The 24711-nt window shown below is 47.2% G+C and overlaps 1 protein-coding gene across 1 annotated transcript in view; it reads right to left on the minus strand.

The window, feature by feature from the left end:
- Positions 1-24711, minus strand: part of LOC137356173 (DNA ligase 1-like) — a 55153-nt gene that overhangs the window by 11068 nt on the left and 19374 nt on the right. The window contains 6 exon segments of the mRNA XM_068022008.1: positions 1043-1096; positions 10899-11051; positions 17665-17747; positions 18858-19002; positions 19312-19383; positions 19494-19604. Of these exon segments, the coding sequence (XP_067878109.1) occupies positions 1043-1096; positions 10899-11051; positions 17665-17747; positions 18858-19002; positions 19312-19383; positions 19494-19604 (618 nt within the window).

Below are 24711 nucleotides of genomic sequence, written 5' to 3' on the forward strand. Positions count from 1 at the left end.
GGCAGGTTCAGTGTGTGTTTAGGATCTGGAATACACTGTCTGAGAGTGTGGTGGAGGCAGGTTCAGTGAGTGTTTAGGATCTGGAATGCACTGTCTGAGAGTGTGGTGGAGGCAGGTTCAGTGAGTGTTTAGGATCTGGAATACACTGTCTGAGAGTGTGGTGGAGGCAGGTTCAGTGAGTGTTTAGGATCTGGAATACACTGTCTGAGAGTGTGGTGGAGGCAGGTTCAGTGAGTGTTTAGGATCTGGAATACACTGTCTGAGAGTGTGGTGGAGGCAGGTTCAGTGAGTTTTTTCGATCTGGAATACACTGTCTGAGAGTGTGGTGGAGGCAGGTTCAGTGAGTGTTTAGGATCTGGAATGCACTGTCTGAGAGTGTGGTGGAGGCAGGTTCAGTGAGTTTTTTCGATCTGGAATACACTGTCTGAGAGTGTGGTGGAGGCAGGTTCAGTGAGTTTTTTCGATCTGAAATACACTGTCTGAGAGTGTGGTGGAGGCAGGTTCAGTGAGTGTTTAGGATCTGGAATACACTGTCTGAGAGTGTGGTGGAGTCAGGTTCAGTGTGTGTTTAGGATCTGGAATACACTGTCTGAGAGTGTGGTGGAGGCAGGTTCAGTGAGTTTTTTCGATCTGGAATACACTGTCTGAGAGTGTGGTGGAGGCAGTTCAGTGAGTGTTTAGGATCTGGAATACACTGTCTGAGAGTGTGGTGGAGGCAGGTTCAGTTAGTGTTTAGGATCTGGAATACACTGTCTGAGAGTGTGGTGGAGGCAGGTTCAATTGAGCCATTTAAGAGAGAACTGGATTGTTATCTGAAGAGGAAAGAATTGCAGGGCTATGGGGAAAGGCAGGGCAGTAGGACGAGGTGAGTTGCTCTTGCAGAAAGCCAGCACGGACATGATAGGCCAAATGGCCTCCTTCTGTGCTGTAACCATTTATGAGTCTGTGCAACAGGCTCAAGGCTGGGGGTGGGGGGGTTGCTGAATGGGATCCTCCAGTTCCTGTGCAACAGGCTGTAGTGCCAATGAACACCAAGCCTCACCTTAAAGAACTCGGCATGTTTCTCCAAATCCTCATCTTTGAAACCAGTCCCAATCTGGAAACAGAGAGAGAGAAATGTCAGACACATCACACCCTGGATATTCACACAGATCTGGAGACAGCGTTGGCCAGAGGCAGAGATAACAGACACATCACACCCTGGATATTCACACCGATCTGGAGACAGTGTGGGTCAGAGGCAGAGATAACAGACACATCACACCCTGGATATTCACACAGATCTGGAGACAGCGTGGGTCAGAGACAGAGATAACACACACATCACACCCTGGATATTCACACAGATCTGGAGACAGTGTGGGTCAGAGGCAGAGATAACAGACACATCACACCCTGGATATTCACACAGATCTGGAGACAGCGTGGGTCAGAGACAGAGATAACACACACATCACACCCTGGATATTCACACAGATCTGGAGACAGTGTGGGTCAGAGGCAGAGATAACAGACACATCACACCCTGGATATTCACACAGATCTGGAGACAGTGTGGGTCAGAGGCAGAGATAACAGACACATCACACCCTGGATATTCACACCGATCTGGAGTCAGTGTGGGTCAGAGACAGAGATAACACACACATCACACCCTGGATATTCACACAGATCTGGAGACAGTGTGGGTCAGAGACAGAGATAACAGACACATCACACCCTGGATATTCACACAGATCTGGAGACAGTGTGGGTCAGAGACAGAGATAACAGACACATCACACCCTGGATATTCACACCGATCTGGAGACAGTGTGGGTCAGAGACAGAGATAACAGACACATCACACCCTGGATATTCACACAGATCTGGAGACAGTGTGGGTCAGAGACAGAGATAACAGACACATCACACCCTGGATATTCACACCGATCTGGAGACAGTGTGGGTCAGAGACAGAGATAACACACACATCACACCCTGGATATTCACACCGATCTGGAGACAGTGTGGGTCAGAGACAGAGATAACAGACATCATCACACCCTGGATATTCACACAGATCTGGAGACAGTGTGGGTCAGAGGCAGAGATAACAGACACATCACACCCTGGATATTCACACCGATCTGGAGACAGTGTGGGCCAGAGGCAGAGATAACAGACACATCACACCCTGGATATTCACACAGATCTGGAGACAGTGTGGGTCAGAGGCAGAGATAACAGACACATCACACCCTGGATATTCACACCGATCTGGAGACAGTGTGGGTCAGAGGCAGAGATAACAGACACATCACACCCTGGATATTCACACAGATCTGGAGACAGCGTGGGTCAGAGACAGAGATAACACACACATCACACCCTGGATATTCACACAGATCTGGAGACAGTGTGGGTCAGAGGCAGAGATAACAGACACATCACACCCTGGATATTCACACCGATCTGGAGACAGCGTGGGTCAGAGACAGAGATAACACACACATCACACCCTGGATATTCACACAGATCTGGAGACAGTGTGGGTCAGAGACAGAGATAACACACACATCACACCCTGGATATTCACACAGATCTGGAGACAGTGTGGGTCAGAGACAGAGATAACACACACATCACACCCTGGATATTCACACCGATCTGGAGTCAGTGTGGGTCAGAGACAGAGATAACACACACATCACACCCTGGATATTCACACAGATCTGGAGACAGTGTGGGTCAGAGACAGAGATAACAGACACATCACACCCTGGATATTCACACAGATCTGGAGACAGTGTGGGTCAGAGACAGAGATAACAGACACATCACACCCTGGATATTCACACCGATCTGGAGACAGTGTGGGTCAGAGACAGAGATAACAGACACATCACACCCTGGATATTCACACAGATCTGGAGACAGTGTGGGTCAGAGACAGAGATAACAGACACATCACACCCTGGATATTCACACCGATCTGGAGACAGTGTGGGTCAGAGACAGAGATAACAGACACATCACACCCTGGATATTCACACAGATCTGGAGACAGTGTGGGTCAGAGACAGAGATAACAGACACATCACACCCTGGATATTCACACAGATCTGGAGACAGTGTGGGTCAGAGACAGAGATAACAGACACATCACACCCTGGATATTCACACAGATCTGGAGACAGCGTGGGTCAGAGACAGAGATAACACACACATCACACCCTGGATATTCACACAGATCTGGAGACAGCGTGGGTCAGAGACAGAGATAACACACACATCACACCCCGGATATTCACACAGATCTGGAGACAGCGTGGGTCAGAGACAGAGATAACACACACATCACACCCTGGATATTCACACAGATCTGGAGACAGCGTGGGTCAGAGACAGAGATAACACACACATCACACCCCGGATATTCACACAGATCTGGAGACAGTGTGGGTCAGAGACAGAGATAACAGACACATCACACCCTGGATATTCACACAGATCTGGAGACAGTATGGGTCAGAGACAGAGATAACAGACACATCACACCCTGGATATTCACACCGATCTGGAGACAGTGTGGGTCAGAGACAGAGATAACAGACACATCACACCCTGGATATTCACACAGATCTGGAGACAGTATGGGTCAGAGACAGAGATAACAGACACATCACACCCTGGATATTCACACCGATCTGGAGACAGTGTGGGTCAGAGACAGAGATAACAGACACATCACACCCTGGATATTCACACAGATCTGGAGACAGTGTGGGTCAGAGACAGAGATAACAGACACATCACACCCTGGATATTCACACAGATCTGGAGACAGCGTGGGTCAGAGACAGAGATAACACACACATCACACCCTGGATATTCACACAGATCTGGAGACAGCGTGGGTCAGAGACAGAGATAACACACACATCACACCCTGGATATTCACACAGATCTGGAGACAGCGTGGGTCAGAGACAGAGATAACAGACACATCACACCCTGGATATTCACACAGATCTGGAGACAGTATGGGTCAGAGACAGAGATAACAGACACATCGCACCCTGGATATTCACACAGATCTGGAGACAGCGTGGGTCAGAGGCAGAGATAACACACACATCACACCCTGGATATTCACACCGATCTGGAGACAGCGTGGGTCAGAGACAGAGATAACACACACATCACACCCTGGGTATTCACAGAGATCTGGAGAGTGTGGGTCAGAGGCAGAGATAACACACACATCACACTCTGGAGACAGTATGGGTCAGAGACAGAGATAACAGACACATCGCACCCTGGATATTCACACAGATCTGGAGACAGCGTGGGTCAGAGGCAGAGATAACACACACATCACACCCTGGATATTCACACCGATCTGGAGACAGCGTGGGTCAGAGACAGAGATAACACACACATCACACCCTGGGTATTCACAGAGATCTGGAGACAGTGTGGGTCAGAGACAGAGATAACACACACATCACACCCTGGATATTCACACAGATCTGGAGACAGCGTGGGTCAGAGACCGAGATAACACACACATCACACCCTGGATATTCACACAGATCGGGAGACAGTGTGGGTCAGAGACAGAGATAACAGACACATCACACCCTGGATATTCACACAGATCTGGAGACAGTGTGGGTCAGAGCCAGAGATAACACACACATCACACCCTGGATATTCACACAGATCTGGAGACAGTGTGGGTCAGAGACAGAGATAACAGACACATCACACCCTGGATATTCACACAGATCTGGAGACAGTGTGGGTCAGAGACAGAGATAACAGACACATCACACCCTGGATATTCACACAGATCTGGAGACAGTGTGGGTCAGAGACAGAGATAACAGACACATCACACCCTGGATATTCACACAGATCTGGAGACAGTGTGGGTCAGAGACAGAGATAACAGACACATCACACCCTGGGTATTCACAGAGATCTGGAGACAGTGTGGGTCAGAGACAGAGATAACAGACACATCACACCCTGGATATTCACACAGATCTGGAGACAGTGTGGGTCAGAGACAGAGATAACAGACACATCACACCCTGGATATTCACACCGATCTGGAGACAGTGTGGGTCAGAGACAGAGATAACACACACATCACACCCTGGATATTCACACAGATCTGGAGACAGTGTGGGTCAGAGACAGAGATAACACACACATCACACCCTGGATATTCACACAGATCTGGAGACAGTGTGGGTCAGAGACAGAGATAACAGACACATCACACCCTGGATATTCACACAGATCTGGAGACAGCGTGGGTCAGAGACAGAGATAACAGACACATCACACCCTGGATATTCACACCGATCTGGAGACAGTGTGGGTCAGAGACAGAGATAACAGACACATCACACCCTGGATATTCACACAGATCTGGAGACAGCGTGGGTCAGAGACAGAGATAACACACACATCACACCCTGGATATTCACACAGATCTGGAGACAGCGTGGGTCAGAGACAGAGATAACACACACATCACACCCTGGATATTCACACAGATCTGGAGACAGAGTGGGTCAGAGACAGAGATAACACACACATCACACCCTGGATATTCACACAGATCTGGAGACAGCGTGGGTCAGAGACAGAGATAACACACACATCACACCCTGGATATTCACACAGATCTGGAGACAGCGTGGGCCAGAGGCAGAGTTAACACACACATCACACCCTGGATATTCACACAGATCTGGAGACAGTGTGGGTCAGAGACAGAGATAACACACACATCACACCCTGGATATTCACACAGATCTGGAGACAGTGTGGGTCAGAGGCAGAGATAACACACACATCACACCCTGGATATTCACACAGATCTGGAGACAGTGTGGGTCAGAGACAGAGATAACACACACATCACACCCTGGATATTCACACAGATCTGGAGACAGTGTGGGTCAGAGGCAGAGATAACACACACATCACACCCTGGATATTCACACAGATCTGGAGACAGTGTGGGTCAGAGACAGAGATAACAGACACATCACACCCTGGATATTCACACAGATCTGGAGACAGCGTGGGCCAGAGGCAGAGATAACATAGAGTCATACAGAACAGAAACAGGCCCTTCGGCCCATCGTGTCTGTGCCGGCCATACAGCACCCAACTATTCTAATCCTATATTCCAGCACTGGGCCCGTAGCCCTGTATGTTGTGGTGTTTCAAGTGCTCATCTAAATACTTCATAAATGTTGTTAGGGTTCCTGCCTCTACCACCCCATGAGGCAGTGTGTTCCAGATTTCAACCACCCTCTGGGTGAAAAAATGTTTCCTCAAATCTCCCCCAAACCTCCTGCCCCTTACCCTAAATCCATGCCCCCTGGTCATTGACCCCTCCGCTAGGGGTGGCACAGTGGTTAGCACTGCAGCCTCACAGCTCTGGCGACCCGGGTTCAGTTCTGGGTCCTGCCTGTGCGGAGTTTGCAAGTTCTCCCTGTGACCGTGTGGGTTTCTGCTGGGTGCTCCGGTTTCCTCCCACAGCCAAAGACCTGCAGGTTGATAGGTAAATTGGCCATTGTCAATTGCCCCTAGTGTAGGTAGGTGGTAGGAGATAGGTGGAGATGTGGTAGGGAGTATGGGATTCATATAGGATTAGTATAAATGGGTGGTTGTTGGTTGGCACAGACTCGGTGGGCCGAAGGGCCTGTTTCAGTGCTGTATCTCTAAACTAAACTAATCTAAACTAAATGGGTGGTTGTTGGTTGGCACAGACTCGGTGGGCTGAAGGGCCTGCTTCAGTGCTGTATCTCTAAATTAAAAAAAGGAAAAAATTTCCTCCTATCAATGCCCCTCATAATTTTGTATACCTCAATCAGGTTTCCCCCCTCAGCCTTCTCTACTCTAAGGAAAACAACCCTAGCCTTTCCAGTCTCTCTTCATAGCTGAAATGCTCCAGCCCAGGCAACATCCTGGTGAATCTCCTCTGCACCCTCTCCAGTGCAATCACAACCTTCCTCTAGTGTGGTGCCCAGAACTGTACACAGTACTCCACCTGTGGCCTTACTAGTGTTTTATACAGCTCCATCATAACCTCCCTGCTCTTATATTCTATGCCTTGGCTAATAAAGGCAAGTATCCCATATGCTTTCCTAACCACCTTATCTACCTGTGCTGCTGCCTTCAGTGATCTTTGGACAAGTACACCAAGGTCTCTCTGACCCTCTGTACTTCCTAGGGTCCTACCATCCATTGTATATTCCCTTGCCTTGTTAGTCCTCCCAAAATGCATCACCTCACACTTATCAGGATTAAATTCCATTTGCCACAGCTCTGCCCATCTTACCAGCCCATCTCTATCATCCTGTAATCGAAGGCTTTCCTCACTATTTACAACACCACCAATTTTCGTGTCATCTGCGAACTTACTGATCATACCTCCGATACTCACGTCTAAATCATTAATGTACATTACAAACAGTACCGATCCCTGTGGTACACCACTGGTCACAGGTTTCCAATCGCAAAAACAACCCTTGACCATCACCCTCTACCTCCTGCCGCTCAGCCAATTTTGGATCCAATTTGTCAAATTGCCCTGGATCTCATGGGCTCCTACCTTCTTAACCAATCTCCCATGCGGGACCTTATCAAAAGCCTTACTGAAATCCATGTAGACTACATCAACTGCATTTACCCTCATCTACACATCTAGTCACCACTTCAAAAAATTCAATCAAGTTAGTCAGACACGATCTCCCCCTGACAAAGCCCTGCTGACTATCCCTGATTCAACCCTGCCTCTCCAAGTGGAGATTAATCCTGTCCCTCAGAAATTTTTCCAATAGTTTCCCAACCACTGATGTTAGACTCACTTGACCTGTAATTACCTGGTTTATCCATACTACCCTTCTTGAATAATGGGACAACATTCACTGTCCTCCAGTCTTCTGGTACCTCTCCTGTGGCCAGAGAGGATTAGAAAATTTGTGTCAAAGCCCCTACTATCTCCTCCTTTGCCTCACATAACAGCCTGGGGTACATCTCATCTGGGCCTGGGGATTTATCCACTTTTATGTCCGCTAAAACATCTAATATTTCCTCCCTCTCAATGCTAATTTGTTCAAGTATATCACAATCCCCCTCCCTGATCTCTAAACCTACATCGTCCTTCTCCACTGTGAACACAGATGAAAAGTAGTCATTTAAAACCTCACCTTTGTCCTCAGGCTCCACACATCAATTGCCACATTGGTTCTTAATGGGTACAACTCTCTCTTTGGTTATCCTCATGCCCTTAATATACTTATGACAGATATATCACAGTCTGGATATTCACACAGACCTGGAGGCAGTGTGGGCCAGAGGCAGAGATAACAGGCACATCACAGTCTGAAACCAAAGAAAGGGGTTGGGGGGTCGAATGCCAAGGAAAGGGGGCAGTGAAGATTGATAGAATGAGAGGGTAGAGTTCTGGATACCTCATTATAGGAGGGGTAATAGAGTCAGGGAAATGGGGCAGTGAAGATTGATAGAATGGGAGGGTAGAGTTCTGGATACCTCATTCTAGGAGGGGTATTAGAGTCAGGAAAGGGGTCAGTGATGATTGATAGAATGAGAGGGTAGTGTTCTGGATACCTCATTATAGGAGGGGTATTAAGAGTCAGGCAAGGGGGCAGTGAAGATTGATAGAATGAGAGGGTAGTGTTCTGGATACCCCTTTATAGGAGGGGTAATAGAGTCAGGGAAAGGGGACAGTGAAGATTGATAGAATGGGAGGGTAGTGTTCTGGATACCCCATTATAGGAGGGGTAATAGAGTCAGGAAAGGGGTCAGTGATGATTGATAGAATGAGAGGGTAGTGTTCTGGATACCTCATTATAGGAGGGGTAATAGAGTCAGGGAAAGGGGACAGTGAAGATTGATAGAATGGGAGGGTAGTGTTCTGGATACCTCATTATAGGAGGGGTAATAGAGTCAGGAAAGGGGTCAGTGATGATTGATAGAATGAGAGGGTAGTGTTCTGGATACCTCATTATAGGAGGGGTAATAGAGTCAGGAAAGGGGTCAGTGATGATTGATGGAGTGGGAGGGTAGAGTTCTGGATACCCCATTATAGGAGGGGTATTAGAGTCAGGAAAGGGGGCAGTGAAGATTGATAGAATGGGAGGGTAGTGTTCTGGATACCCCATTATAGGAGGGGTATTAGAGTCAGGGAAAGGGGACAGTGAAGATTGATAGAATGGGAGGGTAGAGTTCTGGATACCTCATTATGGGAGGGGTATTAGAGCCAGGGAAAGGGGTCAGTGAAGATTGATAGAATGGGAGGGTAGAGTTCTGGATACCCCATTATAGGAGGGGTATTAAGAGTCAGGTAAGGGGACAGTGAAGATTGATAGAATGGGAGGGTAGAGTTCTGGATACCCCGTTATAGGAGGGGTATTAAGAGTCAGGCAAGGGGACAGTGAAGATTGATAGAATGGGAGGGTAGAGTTCTGGATACCTCATTATAGGAGGGGTATTAGAGTCAGGGAAAGGGGACAGTGAAGATTGATAGAATGGGAGGGTAGAGTTCTGGATACCCTATTATAGGAGGGGTATTAGAGTCAGGGAAAGGGGACAGTGATGATTGATAGAATGGGAGGGTAGAGTTCTGGACACCTCATTATAGGAGGGGTATTAGAGTCAGGGAAAGGGGACAGTGATGATTGATAGAATGGGAGGGTAGAGTTCTGGACACCTCATTATCGGAGGGGTATTAGAGTCAGGGAAAGGGGACAGTGATGATTGATAGAATGGGAGGGTAGAGTTCTGGACACCTCATTATAGGAGGGGTATTAGAGTCAGGGAAAGGGGACAGTGATGATTGATAGAATGGGAGGGTAGAGTTCTGGACACCTCATTATCGGAGGGGTATTAGAGTCAGGGAAAGGGGACAGTGAAGATTGATAGAATGGGAGGGTAGAGTTCTGGATACCTCATTATGGGAGGGGTATTAGAGTCAGGGAAAGGGGACAGTGATGATTGATAGAATGGGAGGGTAGAGTTCTGGACACCTCATTATCGGAGGGGTATTAGAGTCAGGGAAAGGGGACAGTGATGATTGATAGAATGGGAGGGTAGAGTTCTGGACACCTCATTATCGGAGGGGTATTAGAGTCAGGGAAAGGGGACAGTGATGATTGATAGAATGAGAGGGTAGAGTTCTGGATACCCTATTATAGGAGGGGTATTAGAGTCAGGGAAAGGGGACAGTGAAGATTGATAGAATGGGAGGGTAGAGTTCTGGATACCTCATTATAGGAGGGGTATTAGAGTCAGGGAGAGGGGACAGTGATGATTGATAGAATGGGAGGGTAGAGTTCTGGATACCTATTAATGGAGGGGTATTAGAGTCAGGGAGAGGGGGCAGTGATGATTGATAGAATGGGAGGGTAGTGTTCTGGATACCCCATTATAGGAGGGGTATTAGAGTCAGGGAAAGGGGACAGTGAAGATTGATAGAATGGGAGGGTAGAGTTCTGGATACCTCATTATGGGAGGGGTATTAGAGCCAGGGAAAGGGGTCAGTGAAGATTGATAGAATGGGAGGGTAGAGTTCTGGATACCCCATTATAGGAGGGGTATTAAGAGTCAGGCAAGGGGACAGTGAAGATTGATAGAGTGGGAGGGTAGAGTTCTGGATACCCCATTATAGGAGGGGTATTAAGAGTCAGGCAAGGGGACAGTGAAGATTGATAGAATGGGAGGGTAGAGTTCTGGATACCCCATTATAGGAGGGGTATTAGAGTCAGGGAAAGGGGACAGTGAAGATTGATAGAATGGGATCATCCCACTTTTCTGCAGACAATGAAGCCAGCACAGCCTCCCCTGCCCTGACCTGTCACTCCCACCTTGCAGATGGTTTGAAACTCTTCACTGTCCTCCTCATAACAGGCCAATAGGAAGCCCCCGTACATTCCAGTCCTCTTGCCCTTCCCGTGGTAAGCTCCAATTACAACCAGGTCCAGAGTGTCGCCGACACCATCCAGGTAATCCTTCTTCAGCTGTGTGAGTGTGAGAGAGAGAGAGAGAGAGAGAGTGAGTGTGTGAGGAAGAGAGTTACAACAACTTACATATATACTGAGCCTTTAACATAATAAAACACAATATTAGAGTCATAGAGTTATACAGCACAGAAACAGGCCCTTCGGCCCATCACGTCTGCTCCAGCCATCAAGCACCTAACTATTCTAATCCCATTTTCCAGCACTTGGCCCATCGCCTTGTATGTTATGGCATTTCAAGTGCTCATCTAAATACTTCTTAAATGTTGTGAGGGTTCCTATCTCTGTCACCTCTTCAGGCAGTGTGTTCCAGACTCCAACCACCCTCTGGGTGAAAAACTGTTTCCTCAAATCCCCTCTAAACCTCCTTCCCTTTACCTGAAATCTATGCCCCCTGGTTATTGACCCCTCCGCCAAGGGAAAAAGTCTCTTGCTGTCTACCCTATCTATGCCCCTCATAATTTTGTATACCTCAATCAGGTCCCCCCCCTCAGCCTTCTCTGCTCTAAGGAAAACAACCCTAGCCTTTTCAGTCTCTCTTCATAGCTGAAATGCTCCAGCCCAGGCAACATCCTGGTGAATCTCCTCTACACCCTCTCCAGTGCAATCACATCCTTCCTATAGTGTGGTGCCCAGAACTGTACACAGTACTCCAGCTGTGGCCTAACTAACGTTTTATACAGCTCCATCATAACCTCCCTGCTCTTATATTCTATGCCTTGGCTAATAAAGGCAAGTATCCCATATGCCTTCCTAACCACCTTATCTACCTGTGCTGCTGCCTTCAGTGATCTATGGACAAGTACACCGAGGTCCCTCTGACCCTCTGTACTTCCTAGGGTCCTACCATCCATTGTATATTCCCTTGCCTTGTTAGTCCTCCCAAAATGCATCACCTCACACTTCTCAGGATTAAATTCCATTTGCCACTGCTCCGCCCATCTTACCAGCCCATCTCTATCATCCTGTAATCTAAGGCTTTCCTCCTCACTATTTACGACACTGCCAATTTTTGTGTCATCTGCAAACTTTCTGATCATACCTCCTATATTCACGTCTAAATCATTAATGCACACTACAAACAGCAAGGGTTCCAGCACCGATCCCTTGTTCCACTTGCAGAAACAACCCTCGACCATTACCCTCTGCCTCCTGCCACTAAGCCAATTTTGGATCCACTTTGCCAAATTGCCCTGGATCCCATGGGCTCTTACCTTCTTAACCAATCTCGCATGCGGGACCTTATCAAAAGCTTTACTGAAGTCCATGTCGACTACATCAACTGCTTGACCCTCATCTACACATCTGGTCACCTCCTCGAAAAATTCAATCATGTTAGTTCGACATGATCTCTCCAACAAAGCCATGCTGATACGTGTCTTTTTTCCAATAGTTTCCCAACCACTGATGTTAGACTCACTGACCTGTAATTACCTGGTTTATCCCTGCTACCCTTCTTGAATAATGGTACCACATTCACTGTCCTCCAGTCTTCTGGCACCTCTCCTGTGGCCAGAGAGGATTTGAAAATTTGTGTCAGAGCCCCTGCAATCTCCTCCCTTGCCTCACCACCACCTTCTCAAAGGCAATTAGGGATGGGCAATAAATGCTGGCCTGGCCAGCGACACCCACATCCCATGAATGAATAAAAAAAAACTTAACAGCTTGGGATACGTCTTATCTGGGCCTGGGGATTTATCCACTTTTAAGCCCGCTGAAACCCTTAATACCTCCTCCCTTTCAATGCTAATTTGTTCGAGTATATCACAATCCCCCTCCCTGATCTCTACACCTACATCATCCTTCTCCATCGTGAACACAGAGGAAAAGTAATCATTTAAATCCTCACCTACGTCCTCCGGCTCCACACACAGATTGCCACTTTGGTCCGAACTGGGCCCTACTCTTTCTCTTAATATAATTATAAAACGCCTTGGGTTTTTCCCTCATCTTGCCCGCCAGTGTCTTTCCATGCATCCTCTTCGCTCTCCTAATTACTTTTTAAGTACCCCCTACACTTTCGATACTCCTCGAGGGCCTCCGCTGTTTCCAGCCACCTGAATCTGCCATCAGCCTCCTTTTTTTCCTTATGCTATCCTAATATTAGGACATCACAGACAGACAGACACCCCATGGAAGCTGAAGGTATGGCAGACAATGGCAGAGTGATGGAAATCGGGGGATACTCAGGTGGTCGGAATTGGAGGAGCATAGAGATCTTGGAAAGTTTTAAGGGGCTGCAGAAGGTTCCAGAGATGGGGAGGGAGTGCGGAGGGTGATGGGCCACGGAGGGATTTGAACAGGAGGATGAGAATTGTAGGGGCTGCAGGAGGTTACAGAGATGGGAAGGAGGTGGCGATGGAGGGATTTGAACAGGAGGATGAGAATTGTAGGGGCTGGAGGAGGTTACAGAGATGGGGAGGGAGTGCGGAGGGTGATGGGCCATGGAGGGATTTGAACAGGAGGATGAGAATTGTAGGGGCTGGAGGAGGTTAGAGATGGGGAGGAGGGGGTGTGGGGCCATGGAGGGATTTGAACCGGAGGATGAGAATTGTAGGGGCTGGAGGAGGTTAGAGATGGGGAGGAGGGGGTGAGGGGCCATGGAGGGATTTGAACAGGGGGATGAGAATTGTAGGGGCTGGAGGAGGTTACAGAGATGGGGAGGGAGTGCGGAGGGTGATGGGCCACGGAGGGATTTGAACAGGAGGATGAGAATTGTAGAGGCTGGAGGAGGTTACAGAGATGGGGAGGAGGTGGCGATGGAGGGATTTGAACAGGAGGATGAGAATTGTAGGGGCTGGAGGAGGTTACAGAGATGGGGAGGAGGTGGCGATGGAGGGATTTGAACAGGAGGATGAGAATTGTAGGGGCTGGAGGAGGTTACAGAGATGGGGAGGGAGGACAAGGGGCCATGGAGGGATTTGAACAGGAGGGTGAGAATTGGAGGGGCATGGAGGAGGTTACAGAGCTAGGGAGGGAGGGGGTGAGGGGCCAATGAGGGATTTGAACAGGAGGAGGTTACAGAGATAGGGAGGGAGGGGGCATGGAGGGAGTTGAACCGGAGGATGAGAATTGTAGGGGCTGGAGGAGGTTAGAGATGGGGAGGGAGGGGGTGAGGTGCCATGGAGGGATTTGAACCGGAGGATGAGAATTGGAGGGGCTGGAGGAGGTTAGAGATAGGGAGGGAGGGGGTGAGGGGCCATGGAGGGATTTGAACCGGAGGATGAGAATTGTAGGGGCTGGAGGAGGTTAGAGATGGGGAGGAGGGGGTGAGGGGCCATGGAGGGATTTGAACAGGAGGATGAGAATTGTCGGGGCTGGAGGAGGTTAGAGATGGGGAGGAGGGGGTGTGGGGCCATGGAGGGATTTGAACCGGAGGATGAGAATTGTAGGGGCTGGAGGAGGTTAGAGATGGGGAGGAGGGGGTGAGGGGCCATGGAGGGATTTGAACAGGGGGATGAGAATTGTAGGGGCTGGAGGAGGTTAGAGATGGGGAGGAGGGGGTGAGGGGCCATGGAGGGTTTTGAACAGGAGGATGAGAATTGTAGGGGCTGGAGGAGGTTACAGAGATAGGGAGGGAGGGGGTGAGGGGCCATGAAGGGATTTGAACAGGAGGATGAGAATTGTAGGGGCTGGAGGAGGTTACAGAGATAGGGAGGGAGGGGGTGAGGGGCCATGGAGGGATTTGAACAGGAGGATGAGAATTGTAGGGGCTGCAGGAGGTTACAGAGATGGGGAGGGAGTGCGGAGGGTGATGGGCCACGGAGGGATTTGAACAGGAGGATGAGAATTGTAGAGGCTGGAGGAGGTTACAGAGATGGGGAGGAGGTGGCGATGGAGGGATTTGAACAGGAGGATGAGAATTGTAGGGGCTGGAGGAGGTTACAGAGATGGGGAGGAGGTGGCGATGGAGGGATTTGAACAGGAGGATGAGAATTGTAGGGGCTGGAGGAGGTTACAGAGATGGGGAGGGAGGACAAGGGGCCATGGAGGGATTTGAACAGGAGGGTGAGAATTGGAGGGGCATGGAGGAGGTTACAGAGCTAGGGAGGGAGGGGGTGAGGGGCCAATGAGGGATTTGAACAGGAGGAGGTTACAGAGATAGGGAGGGAGGGGGCTTGGAGGGAGTTGAACCGGAGGATGAGAATTGTAGGGGCTGGAGGAGGTTAGAGATGGGGAGGGAGGGGGTGAGGTGCCATGGAGGGATTTGAACCGGAGGATGAGAATTGGAGGGGCTGGAGGAGGTTAGAGATAGGGAGGGAGGGGGTGAGGGGCCATGGAGGGATTTGAACCGGAGGATGAGAATTGTAGGGGCTGGAGGAGGTTAGAGATGGGGAGGAGGGGGTGAGGGGCCATGGAGGGATTTGAACAGGAGGATGAGAATTGTCGGGGCTGGAGGAGGTTAGAGATGGCGAGGAGGGGGTGTGGGGCCATGGAGGGATTTGAACCGGAGGATGAGAATTGTAGGGGCTGGAGGAGGTTAGAGATGGGGAGGAGGGGGTGAGGGGCCATGGAGGGATTTGAACAGGGGGATGAGAATTGTAGGGGCTGGAGGAGGTTAGAGATGGGGAGGAGGGGGTGAGGGGCCATGGAGGGTTTTGAACAGGAGGATGAGAATTGTAGGGGCTGGAGGAGGTTACAGAGATAGGGAGGGAGGGGGTGAGGGGCCATGAAGGGATTTGAACAGGAGGATGAGAATTGTAGGGGCTGGAGGAGGTTAGAGATAGGGAGGGAGGGGGTGAGGGGCCATGGAGGGATTTGAACAGGAGGATGAGAATTGTAGGGGCTGGAGGAGGTTAGAGATGGGGAGGAGGGGGTGAGGGGCCATGGAGGGATTTGAACAGGGGGATGAGAATTGTAGGGGCTGGAGGAGGTTAGAGATGGGGAGGAGGGGGTGAGGGGCCATGGAGGGTTTTGAACAGGAGGATGAGAATTGTAGGGGCTGGAGGAGGTTACAGAGATAGGGAGGGAGGGGGTGAGGGGCCATGAAGGGATTTGAACAGGAGGATGAGAATTGTAGGGGCTGGAGGAGGTTAGAGATAGGGAGGGAGGGGGTGAGGGGCCATGGAGGGATTTGAACAGGAGGATGAGAATTGTAGGGGCTGGAGGAGGTTAGAGATGGGGAGGAGGGGGTGAGGGGCCATGGAGGGATTTGAACAGGGGGATGAGAATTATAATGCGGGAGGAGGGGGTGAGGGGCCACAGAGGGATTTGAACAGGAGGATGAGAATTCTAGGGGCTGGGGAAGGTTACAGAGATAGGGAGGAGGGGAGGATCGGGTGGGCGAGGGCCTTGAATGGATGAGAATTTTAAATTTCAGTCATTATCAGACTAGGAGCCAGTGTAGGCCAGCGAGCACAGAGGCTGATGGGCGAATGGGCCTTGGTGCGAGTTAGGACACTGGGCAGCAGAGTTTTGGATAAGCTGAAGGTTACAGATGGTGGAAGATAAGAGGCCGGCTAGGTGTGCGTTGGAATCATCGAATCTCGAGGTTAACAGAGGCATTGGTGAGAGTTACAGTAGAAGATAAGATGAGTTGAGGCAGGGGCAGAGACAGGCGCTCTTACAGAAGTGGAAATATGCAGTCTCAGTGATGACACAGTTGTGTGTTTGGATCAAATATGACACCAAGCTTGAGAAGAGTCTGGTTCAGCAGCAGACAGTTGCCAGGGAGAGGGCTGGAGTAGGTAGCTAGGGAACGGAGCTTGTGGGAGCGACTCAAGACACTAGTTTTCACCTTGTTCATGCTTAGTCGCAAGAAATTTCTGCTCATCCAGTACTGGAAGTCAGACAAACTGTCTGACAATTTAGAGACAGTGAGGGTGTCGAGAGGGGCGCTGGAGAGAGAGCTGGGTGTCGCCAGCATACATGTTGTAACAGCTGCTGGGTTTGCAGCTGGAGTAGTGTGTCCAATTTTGGGCACCACACATTAGGAAGGACGTCGGGGTGCTTGGAGAGGGTGCGGAGGAGATTGACAAGAATGGTTCCAGGGATGAGAGACTTCAGTTAATGTGGAGAGACTGGGATTGTTCTCCTGAGAACAGAGAAGGTTAAGAGGGAGATTCACCAGAATGATCCCAGGGATGAGGGACTTCAGTTAATGTGGAGAGACTGGGAGAAGCTGGGATTGTTCTCCTGAGAACAGAGAAGGTTAAGAGGGAGATTGACCAGAATGATCCCAGGGATGAGAGACTTCAGTTAATGTGGAGAGACTGGGAGAAGCTGGGATTGTTCTCCTGAGAACAGAGAAGGTTAAGAGGGAGATTCACCAGAATGATCCCAGGGATGAGAGACTTCAGTTAATGTGGAGAGACTGGGAGAAGCTGGGATTGTTCTCCTGAGAACAGAGAAGGTTAAGAGGGGGATTCAGTGGAAGCAGATTCAATAGTAACTCTCACAATAGAACTGGATAAATAGTGGAGAAATTCACAGATTTAGGGGGGGAAAAGAGCAGGGTGAGTGGGATGAATTAGATAGCTCTTTCAAAGGATGGGTCAAATGGGCTCATTATGAGGAATATTATTTTATGATTGTAAACTTCGGAACATTAAGGACAGGAGCAGGCTATTCATCCCTCAGGCCTCTCCCCACAGAATCTTGAATGCCACCATACCTTCAGCCAGTTGTGTGACCTCTTGGCAATCTCATACGTTGCGTCGACTTCCAGGGTTTTCACCATTAGCCCCTCACATGAATCTGTCACAATACAACATGTGTTGAAGTGAAATTAGTCCACTTCAGTAAACTCACGACAATTAGACCAAACAGCACCCATTCCAAGCCATATGAACAAATTGGCAGAATCTTCCACTCACTGACACCCTTCGAGTGCACCTGGTAATAGACAAGTGAAGAGGGAGACAGAGAGAGACACAGAGACAGGGGGAGGGCCAGAGACACAGTGAGGGGCACACAGAAATATATCATAGATACACACACATAAAATGAAGAATTAATAGGTATGTAGCGATATACTAGATAGATGAATAGATCTATACATAGCTAAAGAGAAGCGGTGAGGTTTAGAGATGTGGGCAGCTGACGAATGAGAGGCTGAGGGAAACGGGAAAACAAGGCGTGTGATTCAATAAACAGCCTGTGATACCATCCACACACACAAACTCAGATACTGTAATACACTGACCTTTAATAAACAGACTGTGATACCATCCACACACAAACTCAGATACTGTAATACACTGACCTTTAATAAACAGACTGTGATACCATCCACACACAAACTCAGATACTGTAATACACTGACCTTTAATAAACAGACTGTGATACCATCCACACACACAAACTCAGATACTGTAATACACTGACCTTTAATAAACAGCCTGTGATACCATCCACACACAAACTCAGATACTGTAATACACTGACCTTTAATAAACAGACTGTGATACCATCCACACACACAAACTCAGATACTGTAATACACTGACCTTTAATAAACAGACTGTGATACCATCCACACACAAACTCAGATACTGTAATACACTGACCTTTAATAAACAGACTGTGATATCATCCACACACACAAACTCAGATACTGTAATACACTGACCTTTAATAAACAGACTGTGATATCATCCACACACACAAACTCAGATACTGTAATACACTGACCTTTAATAAACAGACTGTGATACCATCCACACACACAAACTCAGATACTGTAATACACTGACCTTTAATAAACAGACTGTGATACCATCCACACACAAACTCAGATACTGTAATACACTGACCTTTAATAAACAGACTGTGATATCATCCACACACACAAACTCAGATACTAACCTTTAATGGACTGCTCCAGGAACTCTGCAATCTCCTCAGTGTTTGAGCTCACCATGGACTTGGCAAACATGAACTCTCCTTCCACCTCCATGAACGCTTCACGTAGTAACTGACGACGTTTGAAGAGAGGTTCTGTCACCAGGGACTAGAGGGAGAGCGAGAGTGAGCACATGAGTGAGTGAGGGAGGGTGGAAGATACATCGAGTGAGGGCCAGAGAGAGGGGTCGAGGCAGGTTCGGGAGGGGGAGGTGGCAGGAGACAAGGGTTCCAGGCGGTGGGGTGATGTGGGCATGCGAGAGTGTGAGGGTGGGGCATCCCCCGAGCAGCGGTGACCGAGAGTGTGAGGCAGAGACACCATGTAATGGGTTAGACTAAAGGATGAGATCAGTAATCACTGAGAGTTGGTCTGCCACCAGGGCCGCAAACAGAGTAGCTGAGTAAGAGATAGACTTACCTCTCCATTCAGGTAAAGGAGATCGAAGGCATAAACACAGACCTGAACTGTGATCTCCGCAGCATCCACATCCTGAGAAAGGGAGGTAAAAAAGGTTGGTTACAAAGAATGATCCGACACACAGGACAGGTTAGACAGAATGATCACCCACACCACAGAGCCACCCTCACACTGCTGCCTACCTTCCGTTTGCGAGTGGTCAGCACCTGGAAGGGCTGGATCTGCCTTTTCTCCGGGTCCCAGGCCACGGCCTCAGAGTCGATGACACATGATTGCACATGGGCCTTCTTCACCTGCAAACCAAAACGAGCAAAGGCGGGGATAGTTGGAGGCCGAACCAGCAAGACACAGGGCCAACCTCATTACACTACGACCCGCAACCCACCGAGAAGAACAACCGCTCTCTCTGTCTCCCTGACAGTATTTAACTGATCTGTATCCTCTCTCTCTCCCTGACAGTATTTAACTGATCTGTATCCTCTCTCTGTCTCCCTGACAGTATTTAACTGATCTGTATCCTCTCTCTCTCCCTGACAGTATTTAACTGATCTGTATCCTCTCTCTCTGACAGTATTTAACTGATCTGTATCCTCTCTCTCTCCCTGACAGTATTTAACTGATCTGTATCCTCTCTCTGTCTCCCTGACAGTATTTAACTGATCTGTATCCTCTCTCTCTCCCTGACAGTATTTAACTGATCTGTATCCTCTCTCTCTGACAGTATTTAACTGATCTGTATCCTCTCTCTCTCCCTGACAGTATTTAACTGATCTGTATCCTCTCTCTCTCTAACAGTATTTAACTGATCTGTATTCTCTCTCTCTCTCTGACAGTATTTAACTGATCTGTATCCTCTCTCTGACAGTATTTAACTGATCTGTATCCTCTCTCTCTCTGACAGTATTTAACTGATCTGTATCCTCTCTCTCTCTCTGACAGTATTTAACTGATCTGTATCCTCTATCTCTCTCTCTGACAGTATTTAACTGATCTGTATCCTCTCTCTCTCTCCCTGACAGTATTTAACTGATCTGTATCCTCTCTCTCTCTCTTTAACAGTATTTAACTGATCTGTATTCTCTCTCTCTCTCTGACAGTATTTAACTGATCTGTATCCTCTATCTCTCTCTGTGACAGTATTTAACTAATCTGTATCCTCTCTCTCTCCCTGACAGTATTTAACTGATCTGTATCCTCTCTCTCTCCCTGACAGTATTTAACTGATCTGTATCCTCTCTCTCTCTCCCTGACAGTATTTAACTGATCTGTCTCCTCTCTCTCTCCCTGACAGTATTTAACTGATCTGTATCCTCTCTCTCTCCCTGACAGTATTTAACTGATCTGTATCCTCTCTCTCTCTCCCTGACAGTATTTAACTGATCTGTCTCCTCTCTCTCTCCCTGACAGTATTTAACTGATCTGTATCCTCTCTCTCTCTCTCCCTGACAGTATTTAACTGATCTGTATCCTCTCTCTCTCTCCCTGACTGTATTTAACGGATCCGTATCCTCTCTCTCGACAGTATTTAACTGATCTGTATCCTCTCTCTCTCTCTGACAGTATTTAACTGATCTGTATCTTCTCTGTCTCCCTGACAGTATTTAACTGATCTGTATCCTCTCTCTTTCTCCCTGACAGTATTTAACTGATCTGTAACCTCTCTCTCTCTGACAGTATTTAACTGATCTGTATCCTCTCTCTCTCCCTGACAGTATTTAACTGATCTGTATCCTCTCTCTCTCTCCCTGACAGTATTTAACGGATCCGTATCCTCTCTCTCTTGACAGTATTTAACTGATCTGTATCCCCTCTCTCTCTCCCTGACAGTATTTAACTGATCTGTATCCTCTCTCTCTCTCCCTGACAGTATTTAACTGATCTGTATCCTCTCTCTCTCCCTGACATTATTTAACTGATCTGTAACCTCTCTCTCTCTCCCTAACAGTATTTAACTGATCTGTATCCTCTCTCTCTGACAGTATTTAACTGATCTGTATCCAACTGATCTGTATCCTCTCTCTCTCTCTCTCTGACAGTATTTAACTGATCTGTATCCTCTCTCTGACAGTATTTAACTGATCTGTATCCTCTCTCTGACAGTATTTAACTGATCTGTATCCTCTCTCTGACAGTATTTAACTGATCTGTATCCTCTCTCTGACAGTATTTAACTGATCTGTATCCTCTCTCTCTCTCTGACATTATTTAACTGATCTGTATCCTCTCTCTCTGACAGAATTTAACTGATCTGTATCCTCTCTCTCTCCCTGACAGAATTTAACTGATCTGTATCCTCTCTCTCTGACAGTATTTAACTGATCTGTATCCTCTCTCTGACAGTATTTAACTGATCTGTATCCTCTCTCTGACAGTATTTAACTGATCTGTATCCTCTCTCTCTGACAGTATTTAACTGATCTGTATCCTCTCTCTGACAGTATTTAACTGATCTGTATCCTCTCTCTCTCTCTGACAGTATTTAACTGATCTGTATCCTCTCTCTCTCTGACAGTATTTAACTGATCTGTATCCTCTCTCTCTGACATTATTTAACTGATCTGTATCCTCTCTCTCTCTGACAGTATTTAACTGATCTGTATCCTCTCTCTCTCTGACAGTATTTAACTGATCTGTATCCTCTCTCTCTCTGACAGTATTTAACTGATCTGTATCCTCTCTCTGACAGTATTTAACTGATCTGTATCCTCTCTCTGACAGTATTTAACTGATCTGTATCCTCTCTCTCTCTCTGACATTATTTAACTGATCTGTATCCTCTCTCTGACAGAATTTAACTGATCTGTATCCTCTCTCTCTGACAGAATTTAACTGATCTGTATCCTCTCTCTCTCCCTGACAGAATTTAACTGATCTGTATCCTCTCTCTCTCTCTGACAGTATTTAACTGATCTGTATCCTCTCTGTCTCCCTGACAGTATTTAACTGATCTGTATCCTCTCTCTCTCCCTGACAGTATTTCACTGATCTGTATCCTCACTCTCTCCCTGACAGTATTTAACTGATCTGTCTGCTCTCTCTCTCCCTGACATTATTTAACTGATCTGTATCCTCTCTCTCTCTCTGACAGTATTTAACTGATCTGTATCCTCTCTCTCTGACAGTATTTAACTGATCTGTATCCTCTCTCTCTGACAGTATTTAACTGATCTGTATCCTCTCTCTCTGACATTATTTAACTGATCTGTATCCAACTGATCTGTATCCTCTCTCTCTCTGACAGTATTTAACTGATCTGTAACCTCTCTCTCTGACAGTATTTAACTGATCTGTCTGCTCTCTCTCTCCCTGACATTATTTAACTGATCTGTATCCTCTCTCTGACAGTATTTAACTGATCTGTATCCTCTCTCTCTCTCTGACAGTATTTAACTGATCTGTATCCTCTCTCTCTCTGACAGTATTTAACTGATCAGTATCCTCTCTCTCTATCAGATAGTATTTAACTGATCTGTATCCTCTCTCTCTGACATTATTTAACTGATCTGTATCCTCTCTCTCTCTGACAGTATTTAACTGATCTGTATCCTCTCTCTCTATCAGATAGTATTTAACTGATCTGTATCCTCTCTCTCTGACATTATTTAACTGATCTGTATCCTCTCTCTCTCTGACAGTATTTAACTGATCTGTATCCTCTCTCTCTGACAGTATTTAACTGATCTGTATCCTCTCTCTCTCCCTGACAGTATTTCACTGATCTGTATCCTCACTCTCTCCCTGACAGTATTTAACTGATCTGTCTGCTCTCTCTCTCCCTGACATTATTTAACTGATCTGTATCCTCTCTCTCTGACAGTATTTAACTGATCTGTATCCTCTCTCTGACAGTATTTAACTGATCTGTATCCTCTCTCTGACAGTATTTAACTGATCTGTATCCTCTCTCTCTCTGACAGTATTTAACTGATCTGTATCCTCTCTCTCTGACATTATTTAACTGATCTGTATCCTCTCTCTCTCTCTGACAGTATTTAACTGATCTGTATCCTCTCTCTCTCTCCCTGACAGTATTTAACTGATCTGTATCCTCTCTCTCTCTCCCTGACAGTATTTAACTGATCTGTCTCCTCTCTCTCTATCTGACAGTATTTAACTGATCTGTATCCTCTCTCTCTCTCCCTGACAGTATTTAACTGATCTGTATCCTCTCTCTCTCTCCCTGACTGTATTTAACGGATCCGTATCCTCTCTCTCGACAGTATTTAACTGATCTGTATCCTCTCTCTCTCTCTGACAGTATTTAACTGATCTGTATCCTCTCTCTCTCTCCCTGACAGTATTTAACTGATCTGTATCCTCTCTCTCTCCCTGACAGTATTTAACTGATCTGTAACCTCTCTCTCTCTCCCTAACAGTATTTAACTGATCTGTATCCTCTCTCTCTCCCTGACATTATTTAACTGATCTGTATCCTCTCTCTCTCTCTGACATTATTTAACTGATCTGTATCCTCTCTCTCTGACAGTATTTAACTGATCTGTATCCTCTCTCTCTGACATTATTTAACTGATCTGTATCCAACTGATCTGTATCCTCTCTCTCTGACAGTATTTAACTGATCTGTAACCTCTCTCTCTGACAGTATTTAACTGATCTGTATCCTCTCTCTGACAGTATTTAACTGATCTGTATCCTCTCTCTGACAGTATTTAACTGATCTGTATCCTCTCTCTGACAGTATTTAACTGATCTGTATCCTCTCTCTGACAGTATTTAACTGATCTGTATCCTCTCTCTCTCTCTGACATTATTTAACTGATCTGTATCCTCTCTCTCTGACAGAATTTAACTGATCTGTATCCTCTCTCTCTCCCTGACAGAATTTAACTGATCTGTATCCTCTCTCTCTCTCTGACAGTATTTAACTGATCTGTATCCTCTCTGTCTCCCTGACAGTATTTAACTGATCTGTACCCTCTCTCTCTCCCTGACAGTATTTCACTGATCTGTATCCTCACTCTCTCCCTGACAGTATTTAACTGATCTGTATCCTCACTCTCTCCCTGACAGTATTTAACTGATCTGTATCCTCTCTCTCTGACAGTATTTAACTGATCTGTATCCTCTCTCTGACAGTATTTAACTGATCTGTATCCTCTCTCTGACAGTATTTAACTGATCTGTATCCTCTCTCTGACAGTATTTAACTGATCTGTATCCTCTCTCTCTCTCTGACAGTATTTAACTGATCTGTATCCTCTCTGTCTCCCTGACAGTATTTAACTGATCTGTATCCTCTCTCTCTCTCTGACAGTATTTAACTGATCTGTATCCTCACTCTCTCCCTGACAGTATTTAACTGATCTGTATCCTCACTCTCTCCCTGACAGTATTTAACTGATCTGTATCCTCTCTCTCTCTGACAGTATTTAACTGATC

This window comes from Heterodontus francisci, chromosome 45 (assembly GCF_036365525.1).
Source record: "Heterodontus francisci isolate sHetFra1 chromosome 45, sHetFra1.hap1, whole genome shotgun sequence".
NCBI classification, from domain to species: Eukaryota; Metazoa; Chordata; class Chondrichthyes; order Heterodontiformes; family Heterodontidae; genus Heterodontus; species Heterodontus francisci.